At 48.0% G+C, this 21,420-nt stretch overlaps 1 protein-coding gene across 2 annotated transcripts; it reads right to left on the bottom strand.

Moving 5' to 3' along the window:
- Positions 1-265: 265 nt before the first annotated feature.
- LOC105489558 (mitochondrial ribosomal protein S18A) lies at positions 266-17,256 on the bottom strand. 2 transcript variants are annotated; one of them, XM_011754423.3, is made up of 6 exons: positions 17,114-17,256; positions 10,551-10,582; positions 7,978-8,085; positions 4,971-5,094; positions 4,680-4,749; positions 266-698 (listed from the first exon to the last, which is right to left on the bottom strand). In XM_011754423.3, the coding sequence occupies exons 1-6, from the start codon at positions 17,223-17,225 to the stop codon at positions 554-556; spliced, it is 591 nt and encodes a 196-aa protein (XP_011752725.2). In that variant the 5' UTR covers positions 17,226-17,256; the 3' UTR covers positions 266-553. The 2 variants fall into 2 exon arrangements, with proteins under 2 accessions (XP_011752725.2, XP_070953095.1); XM_071096994.1 differs by lacking the exon at positions 4,680-4,749.
- Positions 17,257-21,420: the final 4,164 nt, after the last annotated feature.

Genomic DNA, 21,420 nt, shown 5'->3' with positions numbered 1-21,420 from the left:
AGTTTCTTGGATTCACACGAGAGCGGCAAGTGTGTCAGGTAGCCCACCTTGGCTCCTTGCAGCTCTCCCAGAGTAAGGAGCTCACAGCTGTCATGAAGAGGATGGGACCTGTTTGGCCCATGAATTCCTTTCAATTGACTCATTGGCCCCATCACAAGAGATCAGTGACTCAACACTCTGCACCGAACTGGAAATGTGCCCAGAACCCCCTGCACTTCCCAGGCAGTGAGCACACACCCAGTGGGTAAGCCCACGAGCCCACAACTCAATGTTTATGACATTGTATTGGGAAAAACTCCTGTCCCCAGCACTGAGCATGGCCCAAGCCCCACAGCACCTGGCAAGGGACCCAACTGCCCTGCCTGCCTTTAGCTCCCAGCATTGCTACTGCGCAGGCCAAGGGTACTGAAGTTAGTCCCACTGTCCCCTGTCCATCCATGTCGAAGGGGCCAGGCCATCATGGTCTGGAGTATAGTTGTGGCCGAGGGCTTATGAGTGTGCCTCTTACTCCCCAGCACAGGTGCAGGAGGAACTCTGGAAGCCCTGCTCTCTGTCAGTGATACAGCTTCCAAGGTGTTCTTGAGTAGCAGACATTGTCCCTCAGGAGGGGTGACCCCACGGGCATGCACACCTTGTTCCAGCGGGGGCCTTTCTTGTAGATGGGCTTGACGGAGCCAGGAGCCCAGCGCGTCAGGTACCTGTGGAGGGAGAACAAAGAGGTGCCTGTGAGGGCTGGGGCCCAAGCTGGAATTGGGAGTGTGGAGCACTGCCTCCTCAGGCCAGGCCATGATTGGGCAAGCAAATCCTTTCACCAGTTTCCCTTTCCTGAAGTGCAGGGATTTTCCTGGGAGTAACTGCTGAGCGTCCTCTAAACAGATGGGCTGGGCTCTTGCTGCCGCAAGCCTGTGTGGCCAGGGTCAGGCAGCCCAGGGCCACAAGCTCCCTTGATCTTTTTTTTGAGACAGAGCCTTGCTCTGTCACCAGGCTGGAGTGCAGTGGCGTGATCTTGGCTCACTGCAACCTCCACTTCCCGGGTTCAAGCCATTCTCCTGCCTCAGTCTCCTGAGTAGCTGGAATTACAGGTGCCCACCACCACACCCAGCTAATTTTGTATTTTTAGTAGAGATGGGGTTTTGCCATGTAGGCCAGGATGCTCTCGATCTCCTGACCTCGTGATCAGCCTGCCTCGGCCTCCCAACGTGCTGGGATTACAGGCGTGAGCTACCGTGCCCGGCCCCCTTGATCTTTATAACTGTCAATGCTGGTGTGTGTTTGCTGAGGAAAAGGCGTAAAAGAGGCTGCCTGAAGAGCAGATCATTCCTCTCTGGCCTCAACCATGGGGTGAGAAGAGCTGATGTAAGGGCCTGGAGGAACCCACTACTCTTCTCCATTTGGCTCACTCAGCTACCCCAGCCTTCAGGGAACTCCCCAGGGTACCATAACCGGTGTAAGACCCCTGCCCCTCACCCAACCTGTGATGAGAATCAAGGGGTAAGGGCCCGTGGGCGTGGCTCTAGCCTAGGAAGGTTCCTTTAAGTAGGAGGGGGGTGGGGAAAGATGGCTGCAGCCCATGGACCTTTGGCCTCCTTTGGGGATGATCAGGGCCCTGATAGTTCCCAGAAAAGTGGCTCATGCCGGCTGGGATTGGGTTTTACTCTGTCCAGAATAAAACTTGGATCCTGTCCAGAAAGGCCCATCCTTCATTCTGAAAGCTCAGCCATGACAAACACCAGGAATCCTCCCTTGCCTCCATTCTAGGTTGGGGCTCAACCCAGCTGTCTCTAGAGACCGTCAAAGAAAAAGTTTTTTTATTAAAAAAATCAATAACCTTAGCTAAAAACTCTTAGATAAAAGAAGTGAAAAAATGATTGCTGATTTATGCAGTTCAACTGAGCTCTGCTGGACCTTGCCAGCCCTGTGTTGAGGGGAAGCTGCGGGAGGTGCTGACCTGCACTCCAAGTGTGTGCTGGGCAGGGAGGGGAGGGCCTTCCGTGTATCTCCCGGAACTGTCACTGCCCTGGCCAGGGTGATGACTGTGAAGGAGGCTAGCTACAGGGACTGCTTTTTTTTTTTTCTTGAGACAAAGTCTCGCTCTGTCGCCCAAGCTGGAGTGCAGCGGCGTGATCTCGGCTCACTGCAACTTCCGCCTCCTGGGTTTAAGCGATTCCCCTGCCTCAGCCTCCGGAGTAGCTTGGATTACAGGCGCCCGCCACAACGCCTGGCTAATTTTTGTATTTTTAGTAGAGACGTGGTTTCACCTTGTTGGCCAGGCTGGTCTTGAACTCCTGACCTCAAGTGATGCACCCGCCTTGGCCTCCCAAAGTGCTGGGATTACAGGTGTGAGGAGACTGCTTTTTCTATGGTCGGTGGTGCTGGGTGATGGAAGAGTAAGGTAAAGGGAGGGCACCAGGGATGGCCCCTTTGCTGGCCTCTCCCAGGCTTCAGAGGGGTACATGAAGAGATGGGGTATGGGAGCAGGCTCCCCAAAAGGGGTGCTCATTGAGATTTAGGGATGCAGAGGATAAGCTGAAAAGGCTCTCCAGAGCTACTGCCCTAAAGCTGTTCTTTCTCCCATGCCTTGGAGAGGCAAGCTGGGCTTTAGCTGGCCTTGGGTCTGATGCCTGTGCCACATGGAGCAGCCAGCCGGCAGGGGGTGGGCTGGATGGCCTCCAGCTAGCTCTTTGGGAACACCTCAACCCTAGCAAGAACCAAGTCTCTTTCCTAAACCAGCCCCTTCCTACCTCTCCTGAAGGGGTAGCAGGAGGAGGGACAAAGTATGGCTCCACCAGGCCCCAGCAGAGCCTGGGCCCATGCATGGCAGCATTAAATGAGACTCCCCTGCAAGGGAATCCATTTCCTTCGTAGCCTGAACTCCCCCTCCCGCTCAGGGTGGCCTTTTGCAACCAACAAGCCCCCACACATCATCAATCCTGTGTCACGTTAAAGGATGCCGGATGTATGGGAGGGTGCCTGGCCTAGCTTCAAAGGCCTGAGGCAGGATGGATTGTGTCCTCAGGCCTGCTGCTGTCTCTTAAAAAGCCAGAGGGGGTGGGCTCAACCCCCAAATGGTCCATAGCACAGTTAGGAGACATAGGAAGAGGTTAGCATGTCCTGCTCTCCAAGAGCTGCTGGCAGATGGCTGAGCTAGCAATGTGGGGGGTGCAGGTAGAGATGGGCACACAGCCAGGGTGCTGGCATGGTGTTGGTAAAGGTCCAGCTCTGACTTAGCCTCCAGGGACAGAGAGGCAGGGTACCAGGAAGAAGCCCTGCATTCCCACATCCCACAACCCCTGCAGCCCCTTACCCTCCATGCCTGCGTTCTGGTGGGGATCAGCCTAGATTTGCTGGGGGCTGAGGCGTTTGCTTTGTGTCAGTCATCTTTGATACCTTACAGAGAGCAATTCCATTAAAAAAAGGACAAACAGGCTAGGCGCGGTGGCTCAAGCCTGTAATCCCAGCACTTTGGGAGGCCGAGACGGGCGGATCACGAGGTCAGGAGATCGAGACCATCCTGGCTAATACGGTGAAACCCCGTCTCTACTAAAAAGTACAAAAAACTAGCCGGGCGAGGTGGCGGGCGCCTGTAGTCCCAGCTACTTGGGAGGCTGAGGCAGGAGAATGGCGTAAACCCGGGAGGCGGAGCTTGCAGTGAGCTGAGATCTGGCCACTGCACTCCAGCCTGGGCGACAGAGCGAGACTCCGTCTCAAAAAAAAAAAAAAAAAAAAAAAAAAAAAGGACAAACACTGCAATTACTTTTGCACCCACCTAATATGTTCCTCACTCCAGTCTGGGAACCACCAGCTGGACAGGAGGAAAGGGCCATTTGCAGGGGAGAAGAACCCCCTCAAATCAATTCTACAGACCTGGCTCTACTCTCAACAAGAGGATACTAGAGATCTAAGACTATGTAAGTGTGCTGATGCCAGAGAGGAGGGAAGAAGGGAACTTGCAATGGGACAGCTGCTTGAATGTCAGACAAGAATCTGCCCCCACTCTACAGGGTCCTGCTTAGACTAAAAGGCAGACAGAGTGATTCCAGGGGCTGGGGGCCATCCTCTCCTTCTCTATATGAACTCAGGGCCTCCTAGGCTGCCACATGGCGCTGTGTAGGTTGTTAACTGTACAACTCTGGGGAGCACTATTTGTGACCTAGTCCACATGGATATTACCCTGAAGTTGTCCAGTGTGCGACCTGCACAGCTTTATTCAGTGGCACTAACCCAGAAGGCCCTCCCATTTCTAAGGCCTTCTGTCCTCTAATAACCCCAGCACTGGAGAGAGCTGGGATACTGAAAGTTTGTAGTAGTACTAACATCCCCATAGCAACCCAGTGTGATGTCATAAATGGGGGATTAGCACATTCTAATGCCCAATCAGCAGGCCTTTACCCTCCTTGCCCCTTTGCTAAGGGCGCTACAGGGGAGGAAAGAGGCTGAGGCAAAAGAAGAAGCAGAGGAAAGAGGCTGAGGCAAAGAAGGCAACAGAAGAAGCAAAGACTGCAGCAGGGGTGGACTGATGGGGGTGGATGCTCAAACTGGCAGGGAATGGAACAGACAGCCAAGGTGCATAGCTTTCCTGAGCTGTGGGATGATTTCCGGCAAGTAGCTTCCCCAGTAGAAGCCAGTGAGGGCTAAGGGCCTGCAGAACGCTCAGGTTGTTCACACCCAGGCTTGCTTACCGGTTGAGTTGAGGTTTGCTTTTCGGAACAACTCCTTCAGGAAGCCGAGGCCTGTGATTTGGTAATAGACCTGAGTGGGGGGAAGATGGGATAGTCTTTGCAGCTCCCTCTGCAGCTCTGAGGGGGCCAGAGGGAAAGCCCAAGGGAGTGGGGAGGTTGGCATTGGATGGGGAGTATAATTAACACTCTGGATATCCTCTTTTCTTCCAGGAGGGGCTGAAACATGGGGCAGCCGGGTAGGGAGAGAGCGCCTGCGGCCCTCTGCCCCTCTTGGTCCCCAGGACCTTCTACCTGCTCGGTGGGCCATCTTCACACACTCCTCAATCTTGCGGTGTTCTTCCTGGCATAGGCCTGTGATCTTTCGTGGCAGCATGCCTCCATGAGGCCGGATGAACTGGCTAAGCAGCAGAACATCCTAGTGGAAACCGAAAATAGGGGATGAGGGTCAGCTGGGCTTGCTTTTGATGCTGGGAAGCTAGGGCTTCATGGTCTATAGGGGAGGCTGATGTCTCCTGGGAACCTGGCTGAGATCACTTCCTCCACACAGAGCTTTGCACACTGGTCTGCTACCTTCACGCAACAAAAGTTAATCCCAACTCAGTAAGATTTTCTGTACCCCATTACCAACCCCAAAAGCTCCCAGCTTCTCTATGAGTTTTTTTTTTTTTTAGGCAAGGGCTCACTCTGTTGCCCAGGCTGGAGTACAGTGGTGTAATCTTGGGTCACTGCAATCTCTGCCTCCCAATCTCTTGCTCAAGGGTCCTCCCACCTCAGCCTCCTGAGGAGCTGGGACTACAGGTGCGTGCCACCACGCCTGGCTAATTTTTGTAGAGATGGGGTCTCCCTATGTTGCCCAGGCTGGTCTCGAACTTCTGGGCTCAAACAATCTGCCCGCCTCGGCCTCCCAGAGTTCTGGGATTGCACCCCTACACCTAGCCTCGTGAGATCTTCTGATAGACTAGGTTAGAGAACAGAAACTTTTCAAGAAGTGTCACCAATCTTTTATGAACCTGAAGCATCTTTCTTGGATAAAATGTCTGCTCAGGTGGGGTTAGGAGGCTGCCATATGTTTCCACACAAGAGGAAAACTTGTAACATTTTAGACCTTAAGGTCTATATACCACAAGCCAGAGTATATGCAAACAGCCCCTCCACCTCTTGCCGTTCCCTCTGAAGTGCTAGGAAGGCATAAAAGCCAAGGAGGATGGAACCAGGGTTGTGAAGTTTAATCTCACATGATCTAGGCCCCCTGTAACCAGATCTGAATGGATTCTTGGGCTTCCTTCAGACCATCACATGCTCACCAGGCTGCTTGGATCTGTCAAAGGAACAGATACACAGAGCCAGAATCAAGAAAAGGGACCACCTCCCTGCCAGGTCTAAAAGGTTACGATTCCCAGACTGCTTGAGCTCAGGAGTTCGAGACCAGCCTGAGCAACATAGCAAGACCCCATTCTCATAGAATGGCTTAAGGGGTTAAAGAAAACTCACCATTCCCCTCCCTGCAAGTGCCTGGCATGCCAATCTTAGCAGTCAAGTTCCACAAACCAACTTGCTGCCCTGGCAGGCGCCTTGCTGCATAACTGCAGATTTGTTTTAATCACTGGACAGTTCCTGAGGGACCTAGGCCTTCAATTCCCACCCCTGTACTTTTCAGAATCTGATGAAAAGAATTTGGATTGGATTAATCCAGGGCTAATCAACTGGGCTGGAGGCCCCAGCCATCCACCGTAGGCTGCCAAGCAAGCTAACAGCTTTGTGCAGCTCAGGCTAATGGTGCTCTGAGTGGAAAGGGGTAAAAGGAAAAACAACTTTAGCCTTTACCTCAGACGGGATTCGATTTCTTCTGCTGGAGACAGCCAAGTATGTTTCCTGGAAAAAGCTGGTAGGAAGAGTGCCCTACGGTGGCTGGGCGGGTGTGGGGTTTGCTTTCCTATCAGCAGCTGAGGTTCCAAGGATGCCCACAACCCCACTAACTTCTGCATGGTGAGCAGCTGGAAACATTGCCCCTTGCCTGTGTGCTTGCTTTCTGTTACTCCAGGCGGCCATCAGGAGAAGGGCCCCAGGACAGAAAGAACCCCCCCATCCCTCAGGGTGGCCTCAAGCCAAGGCTTCCAGTCCACGAGATTAGTTGGGTCACTCTGTTCAGATCCCACTGGCATGTGGCTTCTCCTGCTCTTATCACCCGACCAGGATCTCTGCCTTTAGTCATCCTATTCCACAAAGGGGCATAGGGACAACTTACAGGTCAAACTGGCCCAGAGACTGAATCACCTGAAACCCAAAAATAGGGTGCTTCATGTTACCAGTGAGAGCTCTGAAGAACAAGTAAGGATTTCTCCAGGGCTGTGTCCTTAGTCCCACGCCCTCCCCATCTCTGGGGAGGAGGTAGTGTAGTCATTAGGAGCACAGGCTCTGCCTGGGCTTTTGTCCCTGGAGTTTGTATCCCAGTTCTGATACCAGCTGGGGGATCTGAGGCAAGTTCACTGGCTTCTCCATGCCTCAAATTTCCTCATCTGTAAAATGAGGATGAAACTAGTACCTACTTCATAGGGTTATTGTGAAAACTAAGTGAACTAAAACAGGTAGTTACTCAGTGCCTGACACAGTATGCACTCAATGTTACCTGTTGTTATTATTCACTACTTTCTTCTTTCCCTGGAAACGACTGCACTAGAAGAGCTTGAGCAATCAGGTATCTTTATAGCTCCAATACAGAACGACAGGGTAATGTGTTCCCAGATCACAGTGAGAACCAAGTCTGTTCAAATACACCTTCATCATAAAAGAGGAGAGCCAAACCCAGATCATGATTCTATCCCACAAGAGGACAACCCCTGTGAACTGAGTTAAGGGCCCTAGTGGTCTGAGGCACAACCAGACCACAAACTCAATCAGTGGCTCTCAACCCTGGCTGCTCATTAGAGCCACGGGAGAGCACTGAAAAAATGCTCAGGCCCCACCCCCCGAGGCTGATTCTGCACCGTGACCTCAGTCTCCCAGGCTACTGAAGATGGTGATGGGTCTTCTTCAGAGGGAGAGCTGCAGTGAATGAGACTACATCTACGAAGTGGCTTGGGAGGACCTGGAAGAGCCCATGCATCACACTATTTTTTAAAGCTCCCCAGGTGATTCTAATGCGCAGCCAGGGTCGAGAACAACTGGACAAAATGCTCCCATCTCTGGTGGTTCCATGAAATGCAGCAGTAGCTAAAACGGGGGGACACTGCTCCAGTTAACCAGGGAATCTGAGAGCTTCACAACACACAGAACTGAGTGTCTCTGTACCCAGACTCACGTCATAGTTATACTTGTGCTTCAGGTTCCAACGGCAGATGGGGCACTGGCCAGAGGGGTTAGGAGGATTTGGACTGCCCTTGGGAGTCGCTGTGAGACGGCCTTCAATCTAGGAGACAGAGAAGGAGAGCCAGTGTGAGAGACAGGGCCTGCGTGGAGCCACATTATCTTTGCACAAACCCCAAAATGATGGGAATGCTGGTGTAAGTTTACCTTGGGGGTTCTTGTGGGAGTAGCTAAGAGGTTTCTCTGCCTGAACTGTGGTGTTTACTCTGTAGTTGCTGTATGCTAGGCCTTGAGATAGCTACAGGGATGTGGTTTGGTGGCTTACAGGGGTAATGGAAACCATCTGAACTTAATACCAGTGGCAAGAGGGAGGGAGGGATTTGCTGTATCAATTGAATGCTACCTTTCCTTCCTCAAAAGAAAAAACAAAGGCACCAGAACACTATACTTTTTTCCCTCCCTGGCTTTTGGGGGAAAGTTATACATGCACATGGTAAAAAGTTTCAAGTGGCACAGGGATATAGAGTCCAAAGAAAGCATCCCTTCCATCCCACATGTCCTCCTAGGGGGAAACTGCAGTTCCCAGCTTTATCTTACAGAGCTAAGGCTATGCCAGTGGGTCTCAACCAGAGGTGATTTTGCTTCCCAGGGGACATCTGGCAATGTCTGGAGACATTTTTGATTGTCATGTCCGGGGGAGGGAGTGCTACTGGCATCTAGCAGGGATGTTCTAACCATCCTCCACTGCAGAGGACAGCCCTCACAACCAGGAATTACTCAGCCCCAAATGCCAGGAATAGCAAGGCTGAAAAAACCCGGGTTGTGCCATATAAGCAGATATGCAGGCACTCCTTCTCTCTTACAAAAGAAAGGAAAACCTAACACGATACAGATGGGAGGATACATTTCCCTGTCATGCTCCTTGCTTTTATCATTTTGGATGCCACCTTTAAACCATGCCGAGGCCAAGTGTGAAATGACCTCCCTATTGCTGCTGTATCCTGTGATACAGTTTTGGAATTACTAAGCGCAATAAACCAACGATCTGGGAATTAGCTCCAGTTGCAAGAGGGGAGTTTAGAGAGCCTTGATGACTGAGGCCATGGGTTATGAGAGTGAGGCTGGGATGGGTCTGAGAGGCTTTGGGAGGGAAGCAACACTGTCTCTTGGGGGAGAAGTGGCACAGGGGAAAGGGGCTGGAAGTACTACTTGGCTGTGCAGGGCACAGCTACCCTCCTTCTGCCACGGCAATCACAACTATGCCAGAAACTGAGATGTTACAGAAAATTCCCAAGTACATGGTAGGCCTTGGGAGGCGGGTTGCAGTGGGTCAGGGGTTCGGGGGTGGGGAGAATTAACATTTATTGACTCCCCATTATATGTGTAGCTCAGTGCTAAGAATGGTTCACATATATTAGTTCACTTAACCTCCAGAATCTAGTGAGGTAGGTGTCTGATCTTATTTCATAGGGGAGAGAATAATACCCAGTCAGCCATGGCCATGCTGCTAAAGGCATGGATGGGCTCTTCCCTCCCCTGAGGGCTCTCATAGGCCACAATGCCTCCACATCTATTCTACAAACAGCAGACTCATGACCCACATGAAAAATGCTCTTTATACTCAAAAGTCAGATGTATTTCTTTCCTCCAGTGTGGAGTTTATAGAGTGAATGCTTGTTTTGGCTTTGAATCAAGAAGCCTAAAAGGTACCCTAAGGGGACTGGGGCGGTCCCCTAAAAAGAACTGTTTTGAGGCTAAGTAGTGGAAAGGCAGAGGGAGCATTCTAGGGGGAAACCTAATGGACTTGTCCTGGGAATAAGACTGCCTTGGGAAGGACTGAGCTTGGCTGGCTACCTAAAGGGTTAAATCTCTGGTTGACATGGAAGTTACAGAGGCCTCTGGGAGCTCTGTGGAGTCGCTGAGGATTTCTTGGAGGCATAGAAGGCCATGTGAAAACAACGTTGTTGTCTTTTAAGGATTATAGGATAATCTAGGCCCCATGACTCCCCAAGGAAGGGAGGTGGGATGGGCCCAGGGAACGAAAGGGGGGAGTGCGTAGATGAAGAATTGTTCCAACTTTCTTACCAACAGACAAGCCAGGGCGCCAGCTAGTAAGGCCAGGGCCGGGAGAATGTCACTTTTTAAATGCATCATTTAAGGAGTAGTTTAGTCATTCTAGGCAGAAAAGAAAGGAACTGAGGTCCAGGCTCTTGGCTCTGGGTCAACTTACTTTGGCTCTCTAGGCGTGCAATAATGCCTTAGTTTCCCCATCGGGAAACTGATTCATCACCCGCCAAAGAGCTTATCAGCAAAGGCCTCTGAGACCTTGCTATACAAAAGGCCACTTTAATCAAAGAGCAGATACCTCAGCCCAGGCATAGCAACCGTTCCTGATTAACCACACTATAGCGCACAGCTTGAAAAATAGTAGACTGTGGGATTTATGGTCACTGAGGGAGCTGATCCTGGAGCTGGGCGTCCAGTTTGGGCCCCTCCCTCCCTCAGAGGAGCGGCCAGGCAGCTGCAAGTGTTAAAGAGGTTATACATGGCCAACTCAATGATACTTACTATAGTTGTCTTCCCTTCTTGGATCTCCACCACTACAGAGATAAAGGGGGAAAAATTAGGTCAGCCATTTAATAAGGAACAGAGAGTTTCAAATAACAGCTCAAATTCTACACATTTGGAAAAAAGCAGCCTTCCGTCTGTACTCTCTCATGGTCTCCACCTGGAACAGAAAGCACGCAGGGTTCACCCCACTAGTGCCAAGGCTCTATGCCCTTGAGGCGGGGTGGGGGCAAGCCCAGGATGCCCAGGTAGCATCACCTCTCTGGTACGGGATTAAGGAGTTCCACACTGTTTTTGCCTTTCTATGCAAAGATTTATCTTGGTTCTATCCAAAGGAATTGGTCAGATCCTGTCCTACAGTGGCTAGCAATAAAAGAGGGTGGGGTAGCGGTATGTAAAAGACCTTCAAAAGTACCCAAGCAGTGTGTGTTCCTGCACAAAGAGAATCAGATAAGAATGGTTTCTGCTTTGAAGAATTAACAATGTAAGATACAGCACTGAACTAACACTATTCCAGTGGCACCCAGTGAATGAGCAAAAAGGCAAGTTCACTCCTAGAACACATCGTGAGGGTCGTGAGTGAAATCCTCTCCTCCCTGCAGGGTTGCATTTTATCATCTATACTGGAGAGGGTTGATGGACAGGTAGGAATAAGGAGCATGAAGATACTGGGTCCAAGAAGAATTTCAAGTATTGCCATTCCAAACGGAGAGGGATGCCCTCCATGCTTTGCCTATTTAGGAGAGGCAGTCAGAAGAGAACCTGAAGGCAAGACAACCAGTTGCACACATCTGTCAGGCTAAATACATTTCCTATCTTACTACCTTACCTAACCAAGATGCAGAATGACAACTTCAACCATCATTCAAAGAAGAACGGAGCCAATAGCCCACATTTCGGCTAATATAATCAGATAGTTCTTGGAGATACTCCCTTGCTGACAGTTTCTTTAGAAAGACAGAAGCCAGACTGGGTACAGTGGCTCATGCCTGTAATCCCAGCACTTTGGGAGACTGAGGTGGGAAGAAATACTTGAGCTCAGGAGTTAAGAGACCAGCCTGCGCAACGTGGCAAAATCCTACAAAAATTACTAAAACTAGCCAGGCATGGTGGCATGCACTTGTAATCCCAGCTACTTGGGAAGGTGATGTGGGAAGACTGCTTGAGCCCAGGAGGTTGAGGCTGCAGTGAGCCATGATCATGCCACTGCATTCCGGCCTGAGGGACAGAGCGAGACCCCATCTCGAACAAACACACACCAATAAAAAGAGAAGGGACCATCTAAGGAAAAAGGCAGTTGTAACCCAACCAGAGGTCCATGGCAGCATCTGTGATCACTGAGCTCTGTGACCAACACCTAATTGGACACAGACTGCTTGGAATTGTCCCTTATTTGTCTTCTGGGCAACCCATTCATACTCACTGCTCCAAAACAACCAACCTGACAGCCTCTCAGTGTCCAACGCCAGACATACAAAGGAATAACAATGACTAGAAAAGCCCTGAGGCTTTCTCTAGAGAACACTGTAGTTATTAATCAATTCAAAGACAACCTAGGTTTTTCAATGTAAAAGAAAATGCGTCACCCCACACACAGATCTACTTGTACGGAACACAGACCAACCCAAGAATGGGATTTGGGTGAGACTCAACATGGTCCTCAGTCTGGAAGCCAGCACAGCTGCAGAGGGAAGGTCACTGCAATACGTCAGTCTGCAGAATCAACCTACAAATGGAGGATGGGGAGAAATGAAGGGAGGTAGGAGGACGGCACATCCCCAGTCCAGTAAGGGTTCCCGGCACCCTGCAACTCTGCAAATTTGCAAAAACCAAGTTGAGAGACAACCTAATCTGAGCAACAAGTAGGGGGGAAAGTTTCCAAGAATCCCCAAAGGAGACAAAAGGAGAGACACGTTCTGGTACCACTGGAGTCAGCAGAAGAACAATGCCCTGAAACACAAGTGGATAAACATGTGGTTCCCTGCTTGGTGGAGGCACTTGGGTCCTAACCATGAGGTAAACAAGTCTAACAAAACACACATCACTCCCGGCAAAGTACCAAACCCTGAAGTCATCCCACTGGCCCCTGGAAAACAGATCAAAGCCCATGGCAAGCTCCACTGTTCACAAGCTCCCCCTCCACACAGCAACCCTGAGCCAGCGAATCATCTTACTAGAAGCCAGTGGGTAAAACAATAGGCAGATGCTTATCTAACAGAGACAATTTGTCAAACCAGAAGGAATGACCTGAGAACTCACGTTGAACTGACATCGATCAGGGTGGTGTCTTAGTGCAGGGGGAGAAGGCCCTGTTGGAGCCTAGGGAGGCCCTTAGTAGATTTTAAGCCTCTGGAAAGAGGAGATAGGAATCAAAATAGTATTGATTTACAGCGTGCATACAAAAATGTGTCAAAACCAAACAAAACCTGAGATCCATTTTGTTCCTGGCTGCCTCCCTATTCAAGAGAAGTGGGGGTGGCTAAGAAAAGCTGGACTGAGAGATTTAGGCACTAACAGAAAACTTGTTTAGAAAAAGATGGAATCACCCTTGTGTTCTGAGATATGGCAGTATCTAGTAAGCTAAGCGAAGAGATGAAGCAGTTTTCTAAACTAGAACTAAGGGCCAAAATCTTTCCAGATAAGCACTTCTCATACACATGAAATAATCTGTCCCAAACGAGGCAACACATTTGCTGGGCACTTGTGGACTGTACAGCTTCGTTCTACCTACTGTGGAGAGTTACAGTAGAATAGGGGCCGCAGTCTTTGCCCTAGAGGAGGAAAAGAACTAAACTCTGTATGGGAACTTGACTGTAATAAAGTCCATGCCTCGTAAAAAGGTCCTTTGAGTACTTCAGTAAATACTTGCCTAGGATGGAGTCCAAGATAACTGAATTATAATAGTCTGGAACAAATGGCATTGTGGTGAGATTGCAGTGAATGCAAAAGGAGGAGAGGGGGTGACACCTATAGTCTCAGCTACTCAGGAGGATCACCCGAGCTAAGGAGTTAGAGGCCAGCCTGGGCAACACAGCAAGACTCTGTCTCTTAAACAACAACAACAAACATGGAAAATGCAAAAAACCTTGATGGCCACATGAACAGACATAGTGAACTGCAACCATGTAAAGACCCAACTGCTTAGTAAAACAGGAAGTGAAAAAGGATGAGGAGTGCAGGGCACTGCTGAAGTGCCCAGAGACCAAGGTCCCTCTTGGAGAGGATCTGTGGAAACCAGGGCCCAAGCAGAGTAGGAAAGACTGGAGTAACTGATGGCTGGGCAGTGGCCCTAATAGTCTTATGTAGGGTCAGGGAGAGGAGTACCATGTTTGGGATGTGTGCTTGCATTTCTGGCCACTGACCACCTTTCGCAAACACCTTCCTGCCTCAAGCCCTGCTTCCTCCAGTTCATCTTTAATTCTACCATTGAAGTTTCTGGTTCCCTCATCACCTCCCTTTCTTTCCCTTGGACCCCTCAAGGAACGTTCCTCTGACCTATGCTTCAGAATGAGGAGTTAGCAGGTTACTCTGGACTATGTCCCCTGAATTCTTTAAAGACGTCAACTCACTCCTCTCTCAAAGCTTTTATATGGGACTGCCCAACCTACCAGGCATATCCTTGTCTGAAATGTTAGGTCTTCCAGAAGGCCTTCTTAACTGACTGAAAGAGATGAAGCAAATTCCCTTTGGCCTTTGCTCAATTCAATATACCCTTTTCTAAGTGGCTGATAGATCATGACAATTTATATAATTTTTTTTTTTTTAATACATTTCCTTCACAAGGACTCTGAGAGAGATAAGGGAGGAATGAGATCCAACATAGTCTTTGCTAAATCTGGCAGTGCCAACCATAAAGGCACTAAACGGTCTTTGGCAAGTTAACTGCTAAGAGCTTTCAGGGAAGGAGGGAACAAGGAAGGCCCTGCCATGGAATACCAAGGTGATGTTACTGGTGGAGAGGGAAGAGGGCTGGCTCTACTTCCAATTCCATCACTTATTGGATGCTGGGCAAGCTATTAAACCCCTTGGGACTGCATTTCCTCATTTATAAAAATGAGGACAGTTAATATCCACCTTTAAGGTGTTTTTGAGAAGACTGAATAAATGTATGTGGAAAACCTTGCACAGTATTTGAAGCAGGCACAGAAAGTCACAATTTCTATTTTTGTCCTCCTTCAGTCTTGCTTTTTCCATAATAATCTTTTTTTGGTTTTGTGTATCTCTCTGGTCAAACTTTAAACCAGGCTTTCTCAACAGCAGCAGGACTGCCATTTTTGGGCCAGAAGGTTCTTTGTTGTGGGGAACTGACTTGTGGATTATGTTTAGCAGCATCCCTCACCTCTACCCCCCAGATGCCAGTAGTACCAGTTGTGACAACCAAAAATGTCTGCAGACATGGCCAATTGTTCCTGGGGGACAAAATTGCCCCCCCAGTTGAAAATCACTGCTTTAGACTGAAAGTTTTCATAGACAGGAAAATTGGTGCTCAGTCCTCATAAGCTGACTAAAATCATGTATTATTATCTGATACTTCGAAAAGATGCTTGAATATTTTCAGCAAGAGACCCAGCTTCTTTCCCACAACTTTAAATTCTATGTGTACAATATTGTTTGAGTGTCACATATACCAGCTGAGACTAGTCAAAATTAACTATATGTACAATACTTTATGCCTTACAAATAATGGATAGAATAGCAAAATAAAATGTTTTCATTTAAAAGCTTTGAAGACAGGTGAGTCTTAAGAATATAGAATATGGCAATGCCTTCATGTAGAATCACATTAATTCAACCTAACATTTAGATGAAGGACTTCAGAGACCCATTTGATTTACAGTCCCTCCATTTTTCGTGTTTTTAAAGAGGCAGGGGTTCTCACTATGTCACCCAGGTTAGACTCCAATTTCTGAGCCCAAGTGATCCTCCCACCTTGGCCTCCCAAAATGCTGGGATTAAAGATATGTACCACTGTACCTGGGTTACAGTCCATCATTTCACAAACTCTCCAACTGAAAAAATTCTTTAAGTCTAATTTCAAATATTTGTTATTAAAACAAAATGATTCCTCTTGCCTTTTTTTTCTGGATAGCAAAATCTGCCTCAACTCTGAATTTCAAAAGAATATGCAAATTGTAGCCAATAGTGTTTGACACTTGGTAGACTCCCCCAAAATGGTATGGAAATATGCCTATTTTGCAGCATGGGAACAGATGAGACATCCAAATTCTTTCTATCATCTGCATGATTTCTTTAGTGTCTTTATTAATGGGTCTACTAATGGATAAATTAACCAGGCAGTATCCAGACTTTTTTTTCTAGCAAACACTCCCCTTACGGGCTGAATTCTTCAAACATACCTGCTATTTCCATTTCTTCATCAACTATCTCCTTCAATTCTCCAAACTGGATTCCTTGTTTGCCACTCTATTGAAATTGCTATTTGAAAGCTACAAACAGACCTCCTCTGAGACAAATCCAATGGCCCCTTCATTAGGCTCTTCTTTTTAGACTTTTCTGCTCCCTCTGACAACAATGATCACTCTTTGGCACTGGATACTTCTCAGCTTTCGTTAAAGGATATGCTGCCCAATACTATGCCAGATCCTCAAAAAACCCCACATCTCTTCTTTTGCACATCACTCATCCTTTCCTGCTTCCAGGAGTACACAAAGGAAGGCTATGTCCTAAAAGACCGTTTCACTCTCCGCCAGATTCCATCCTTTTGTGAGCCTGCTCAAGACACATCCTCTTTATGAAAACTTTCAACTGGGTTTGCTGTTTCCAGTAACTGAGTCTCCCTGTACTTCATCACGTAAAAGGCTAACTTGCATTTATTGGAGTGTGCATATACATAATCTCATTAGAACCTAAGCTTTTCAGAAAAAGGGCTGTATTTTCTGTCTCCAGAATTCCTTCACAGCTTGAAGCATAGCACTTGGCATTCAGTAAGCTCTCAGTTGATGCTCGACTCAGGCCGCTTTCCCAGATTAAGATTAATGAAAAGCTGAACTACCATTCTGCATTTGCCTATGTCTCAGCTATTCAATGGCCTTTCCACTTTGGCCTCCCCTTCACAGGGAGACTAGCGGCCCGGGCAGAGAAAGCCGCCATCAGATCACAGCATTTTGAGAAGAGAAAGTGGAAAGGGAGGCTCGGGGGGGGGGGGGGGGGGGGCGGGGAAGGGTACCCAGATGGCCTTCCTTCGTGATCCAGAGACTCTTTAATAAAAGATACTGCGATTCGGAGAATATAGAAGGGAGAATTAACAAGAAAACCGTTTCCGAAACTTTTCTGAACCTTGGGACAGGTTTCTTTTCTGCTCCTGCTAAGTAAGCAGGCTTTCTCTTCGTCCTCCTCGGTCTCGTGAGGATACTCACAAGGGGCAGGAGCTCAAGATAAGGCACCAGGGTCTGGAAGGGGCTTTTAAGCACGCCTGGGGAGCCGGTACCGCCTAAGTTTCAGAATCGCACGAAGGAAAGGGATGAAGGGGCGCACCGGGGCTGGCGGAAGCAATCTCCGCCGCTCTTCTTAACTTCAGGAGGTTGCTGGTACGCATGACTCACCTTCCCTGAACCCGCGAGCTGGAAGCCGAGACCAGCTGGTCGCTGCCGGGCCCGCTAGGAGCCCACGGAGAAGCCCCCCATAGGCGGACACCAAACCCTTGAAGGCCGCCATCTTGAGAAACCTACCCTGAGCTCTTGTCCATTTCCGCTTCCGGAACGTGGCGCGCGCCGCCGCAGTGGTGGGGCAGGAACGGCGGGGGCGGGGTTGTAGTTCGCTTACTCCTGTCACGAAACTTCTCTCACCTGTCTGCTTTGGGGTAAGAAGAGAGGCTTCTGCGTCAAGCCTACATTTCGTGTTAAGGATCTAGGGGAGGTCTTCTAGCTCCTGTCTGCCAATGCCTGCAAGTCTTCAAGGTTGCATTCGTTTCCTGGAAGCCTTCCTTAGGAAAATCGCACGCAACACCCCTACCTAAGTCTTTAAAGTTTTCTCTTCACTGCGCGTGAGCTGTGGTCTTTCAGCTTCTGTGACTGGGCTAGACCTCTACAGGAGAGGTTGAAATGGTTAGGAACTCTGGCTCTGGAGTATAGGATATCAGGCAGACCATGGATAGAATTGATACCACCTTCTTCCCTGACCACTGCCACACTGATCTTTGATTTGCATGTACTTTGACCTCTCTCTAGCCCCAGGACCTTGGCACAAGCTGTTTCATTTGTCTACTCTTTAGTTGTCTAGTTAGCTTCTACTTATTTCTTAGAGCTCGCCTCAAACCTTATTTCCTTATTTGCTTGACTGCCCATTCTCAGCACCAGATGCCTCTCCATCTTAGTGCTTGGGAGAATTTCAGTTTTATGTTTGTTTTGTATGTGTCTTCTCACCAGACTGTAAGCTCCATGAAGTCAGGAACATTGTTTTCTGTTGACTCTCACATCTCCAGCACTTAGTATAGTCCTGACACATAATAAGAGTACAATATATACTTGTTGAATGAATGAGTAGAATCTATTTTATAGGGCCTAGGGGAGGACTAGACCCTGAAAATTAGATGTGATAAAACATAAGTGATCGACTGGGTGTGGTGGCTCTTGCCTGTAATCCTAGCACTTTGGGAGGCTGAGGTGGGTGGATTACCTGAGGTCAGGAGTTCAAGACCAGCCTGACCAGCATGGTGAAACCCCGTCTCTACTAAAAATACAAAAATTAGGTGGGTGTGGTGGTGGGTACCTGTAATCCCAGACACTTGGGAGGCTGAGGCAGGAGAATCGCTTGAACCCAGGAGGTGGAGGTTGCAGTGAGCCAAGATTGCACCATTGTACTCCAGCCTGGGTGACAAGAGTGAAACTCCGTCTCAAAAACAAAACAAAACAAAACAAAAGTGCTCAATAAACATAAGGTAGTTAATAGAGCAGTTATGGAGATGACTCTTTTCACAAGTTGGACTCACTTGTGTTGTAAGGAAGCTTATGGTACCAAAGAGAAAATACAACGGCCCAGTTTTTCCTCTTTTAGATTTGTGGGACATATAGGATGTTCCTCTGGAGCTCCATAGGAAAGGAAAATCATTCACAACTCAGTTCTTCCACTTGGAGGGATAATTTCCACCTTCCGTAATGAGCCTGAAGAGGGATTTTCTAGTTATCCTTCTCTGATTCATAGATGGGAAAAGTCAGGCTTATTAAATGGCATAGGATGTTTTCTGATGAGTGGGAGAGGAGCCCATCATCCAGTTAGGACCATCACCCTAGTAGGCTAGGAGGATGCAGAGCGGCTGTTGTATGGAAAAGTTTGAGTGGCATCATCATAGAGAGGGAGAACAGGAGAAATGCAGCATTGGGGTACATTAAAACATCTCATTTAGCAAAGGTAAACCCCGTGAAGGTGAAACTTAAAAGAAAAGTCAATCAAGGTGGCAGAGACTGACACGTGGATTAGAAGTGAAGCCGAGGGTCTTAGTGGGGTGTAGGTCTAGGTGTCCCAGCCAGGATCAAGAAAGCTTTGACTCTTCCTATATCTTCCAAGTTTGTTCTGTGTAGATGACCTTGAGCTTATGGATGTATAGATGACCTCTGTATAGATAACCTTCTGTGTTTGTACTGCATCCCCTGTTTCTTCACCCATTTCCAACTTCCAGGAATCCGGTAGAGACAAAGGCAGCAACAGAGCCTCACCCAGGGCTTGCTTTGGACATAGTGAGCTAAAGCATTTGAATGCCAACCCTCTTCTCATTATCTTATCTTAACTTATCATAACCAAATTTTATTTTAAAAAACAACTATAACAGGTAACATGTGATCATTGTAGAAAAATGAAACAATAAATAAAGTGAAAAGAAAATAAATGTCATCTAAAATCCAGAGATAAGCGTTGTTTACATTTAGCAAGATGAAATAATACTGTGGATATTCTTTGCCTTATAATATCTTATTTTTCTGAGTCCATTTATGATTAGTCCCTACAATTCTGTGAGACCAGGTTTTGATCAGGAGACTAGCTTTAAAAAACAACAACACATCTTTTAATTAAAGTATTACCCATGAAAGAAAAATACACAGGCTGGGTACAGTGGCTCATGCCTGTAATCCCAGCACTTTGGGAGGCCGAGGAGAATGGATCACTTAAGGTTAGGAGTTTGAGACCAGCCTCGCCAACATGGTGAAATCTCATCTCTACTAAAAATACAAAACTTAGCTGGGTGTGGTGGTTGGCTCCTGTAATCCCAGTTACTCAGGAGGCTGAGGCAGGAGAATCACCTGAACCCTGGAGGTGGAGGTTGCAGTGAGCCGAGATCATGCTATTGCACTCCAGCCTGGGCAACAGAGTGAGACTCCATCTCAAAAACAAAACAAAACAAAACAAAACAAAAAAAAAACCACAAATCATCGGTGTACTGCTTAATGAATTTTCACAAAGGGAACACACTACCCATACTAGAGTGGAGTGGCATGTTCAAGCAGAACATGACTGGCACCCTAGAACATCCTCTTGTGTCCCCTTCCAGACACTACCCCCCAAAGATAATCATTATCCTGACTTTTAGCATGATACGTTACTTTTCCCTGCATGTGACCTTTATATAATATTCCGTTGTGAATATGCCATATTTTTAAAAATTACTTTTTTTTTCTGTTGATAGAATTTAGATACTTTCCACTTGGGACTACTACAAATAGTGCTGTAACATTCTTCTATGTGACTCTTGGTGAACACAAGAACAAACTTCCAGGGGCCGGGCGTGGTGGCTCACGCCTGTAATCCGAGCACTTTGGGAGGCTGAGATGGGCGGATCACGAGGTCAGGAGATTGAGACCATCCTGGCTACCACGGTGAAACCCCGTCTCTACTAAAAATACAAAAAAATTAGCCTGGCGTGGTGGTGGGTGCCCGTAGTCCCAGCTACTTGGGAGGCTGAGGCAGGAGAATGGCATGAACCCGGGAACGGAACTTGCAGTGAGCTGAGCTTGCGCCACTGCACTCCAGCCTGGGCGACAGAGTGAGACTCTGCCTCAAAAAAAAAAAAAAAAAAAAAAGGAACAAATTTCTCTGGGGTCTGTCTAGCAGTGGAACTGTTAGGTTGCAGGGTATGCCTATGCTCAGCTTTAGTAGAAGATATTGCCTTGACAGTTTTTACAAAAGCCTTTTTAAATTAAATTAAAAATTTTTTGAGACAGAGTCTTGCTCTGTCACCCAGGCTGGAGTACAGTGGCATGATCATGGCTCACTGCAGACTGGACTTCTTGGGCACGGGTGATTCTCCCACCTCAGCCTCCTGAGTAGCTGGGACTACAGGCACATGACACTATGCCCGGCTAATTTTCTGTATTTTTTGTAGAGGTGGGGTTTTGCCATGTTGCCCAGGCTTGTCTCGAACTCTTGAGCTCAAGAAATCTGCGTGTCTCAGCCTCCCAAAGTGCTGAGATTACAGGCGCAAGTCACCATGTCTGGCCCAAAGGCCAGGCTAGATACTGCCAAACAATTTTCCATAATGATTGTACCAGTTTACTCTGGTATCAACTGTGTGTGACAGTTCTAATTGCTCCACACCTTGTCAATATTTGATTTCTTTTTTTGTCCTTTTAATCTTGCCATTCTGGTTGGCCTGTAGTAGGCTCTCACTGTGTATTTATTTTACATTTCTCCGATGCTTAATGAAGATGAGAAACTTTTCATATGTTTATAGACCATTTGTTTTTATTTATTTATATTTATTTATTTATTTATTTATTTATTTATTTATTTATTTATTTTTGAGACAGAGTCTCAGTCTGTCCCCTAGGCTGGAGTGCAATGGTGTGATCTTGGTTCACTGTACCCTCCGCCTCCTGGGTTCAAGTGATTCTCCTGCCTCAGCCTCGGGTGCACCCCACCA

This window comes from Macaca nemestrina, chromosome 5, assembly GCF_043159975.1.
Source record: "Macaca nemestrina isolate mMacNem1 chromosome 5, mMacNem.hap1, whole genome shotgun sequence".
Taxonomy (NCBI): Eukaryota; Metazoa; Chordata; class Mammalia; order Primates; family Cercopithecidae; genus Macaca; species Macaca nemestrina.
Note: the sequence above shows the minus strand (reverse complement) of the source record. Positions and strands in the feature narration are given on the sequence as shown.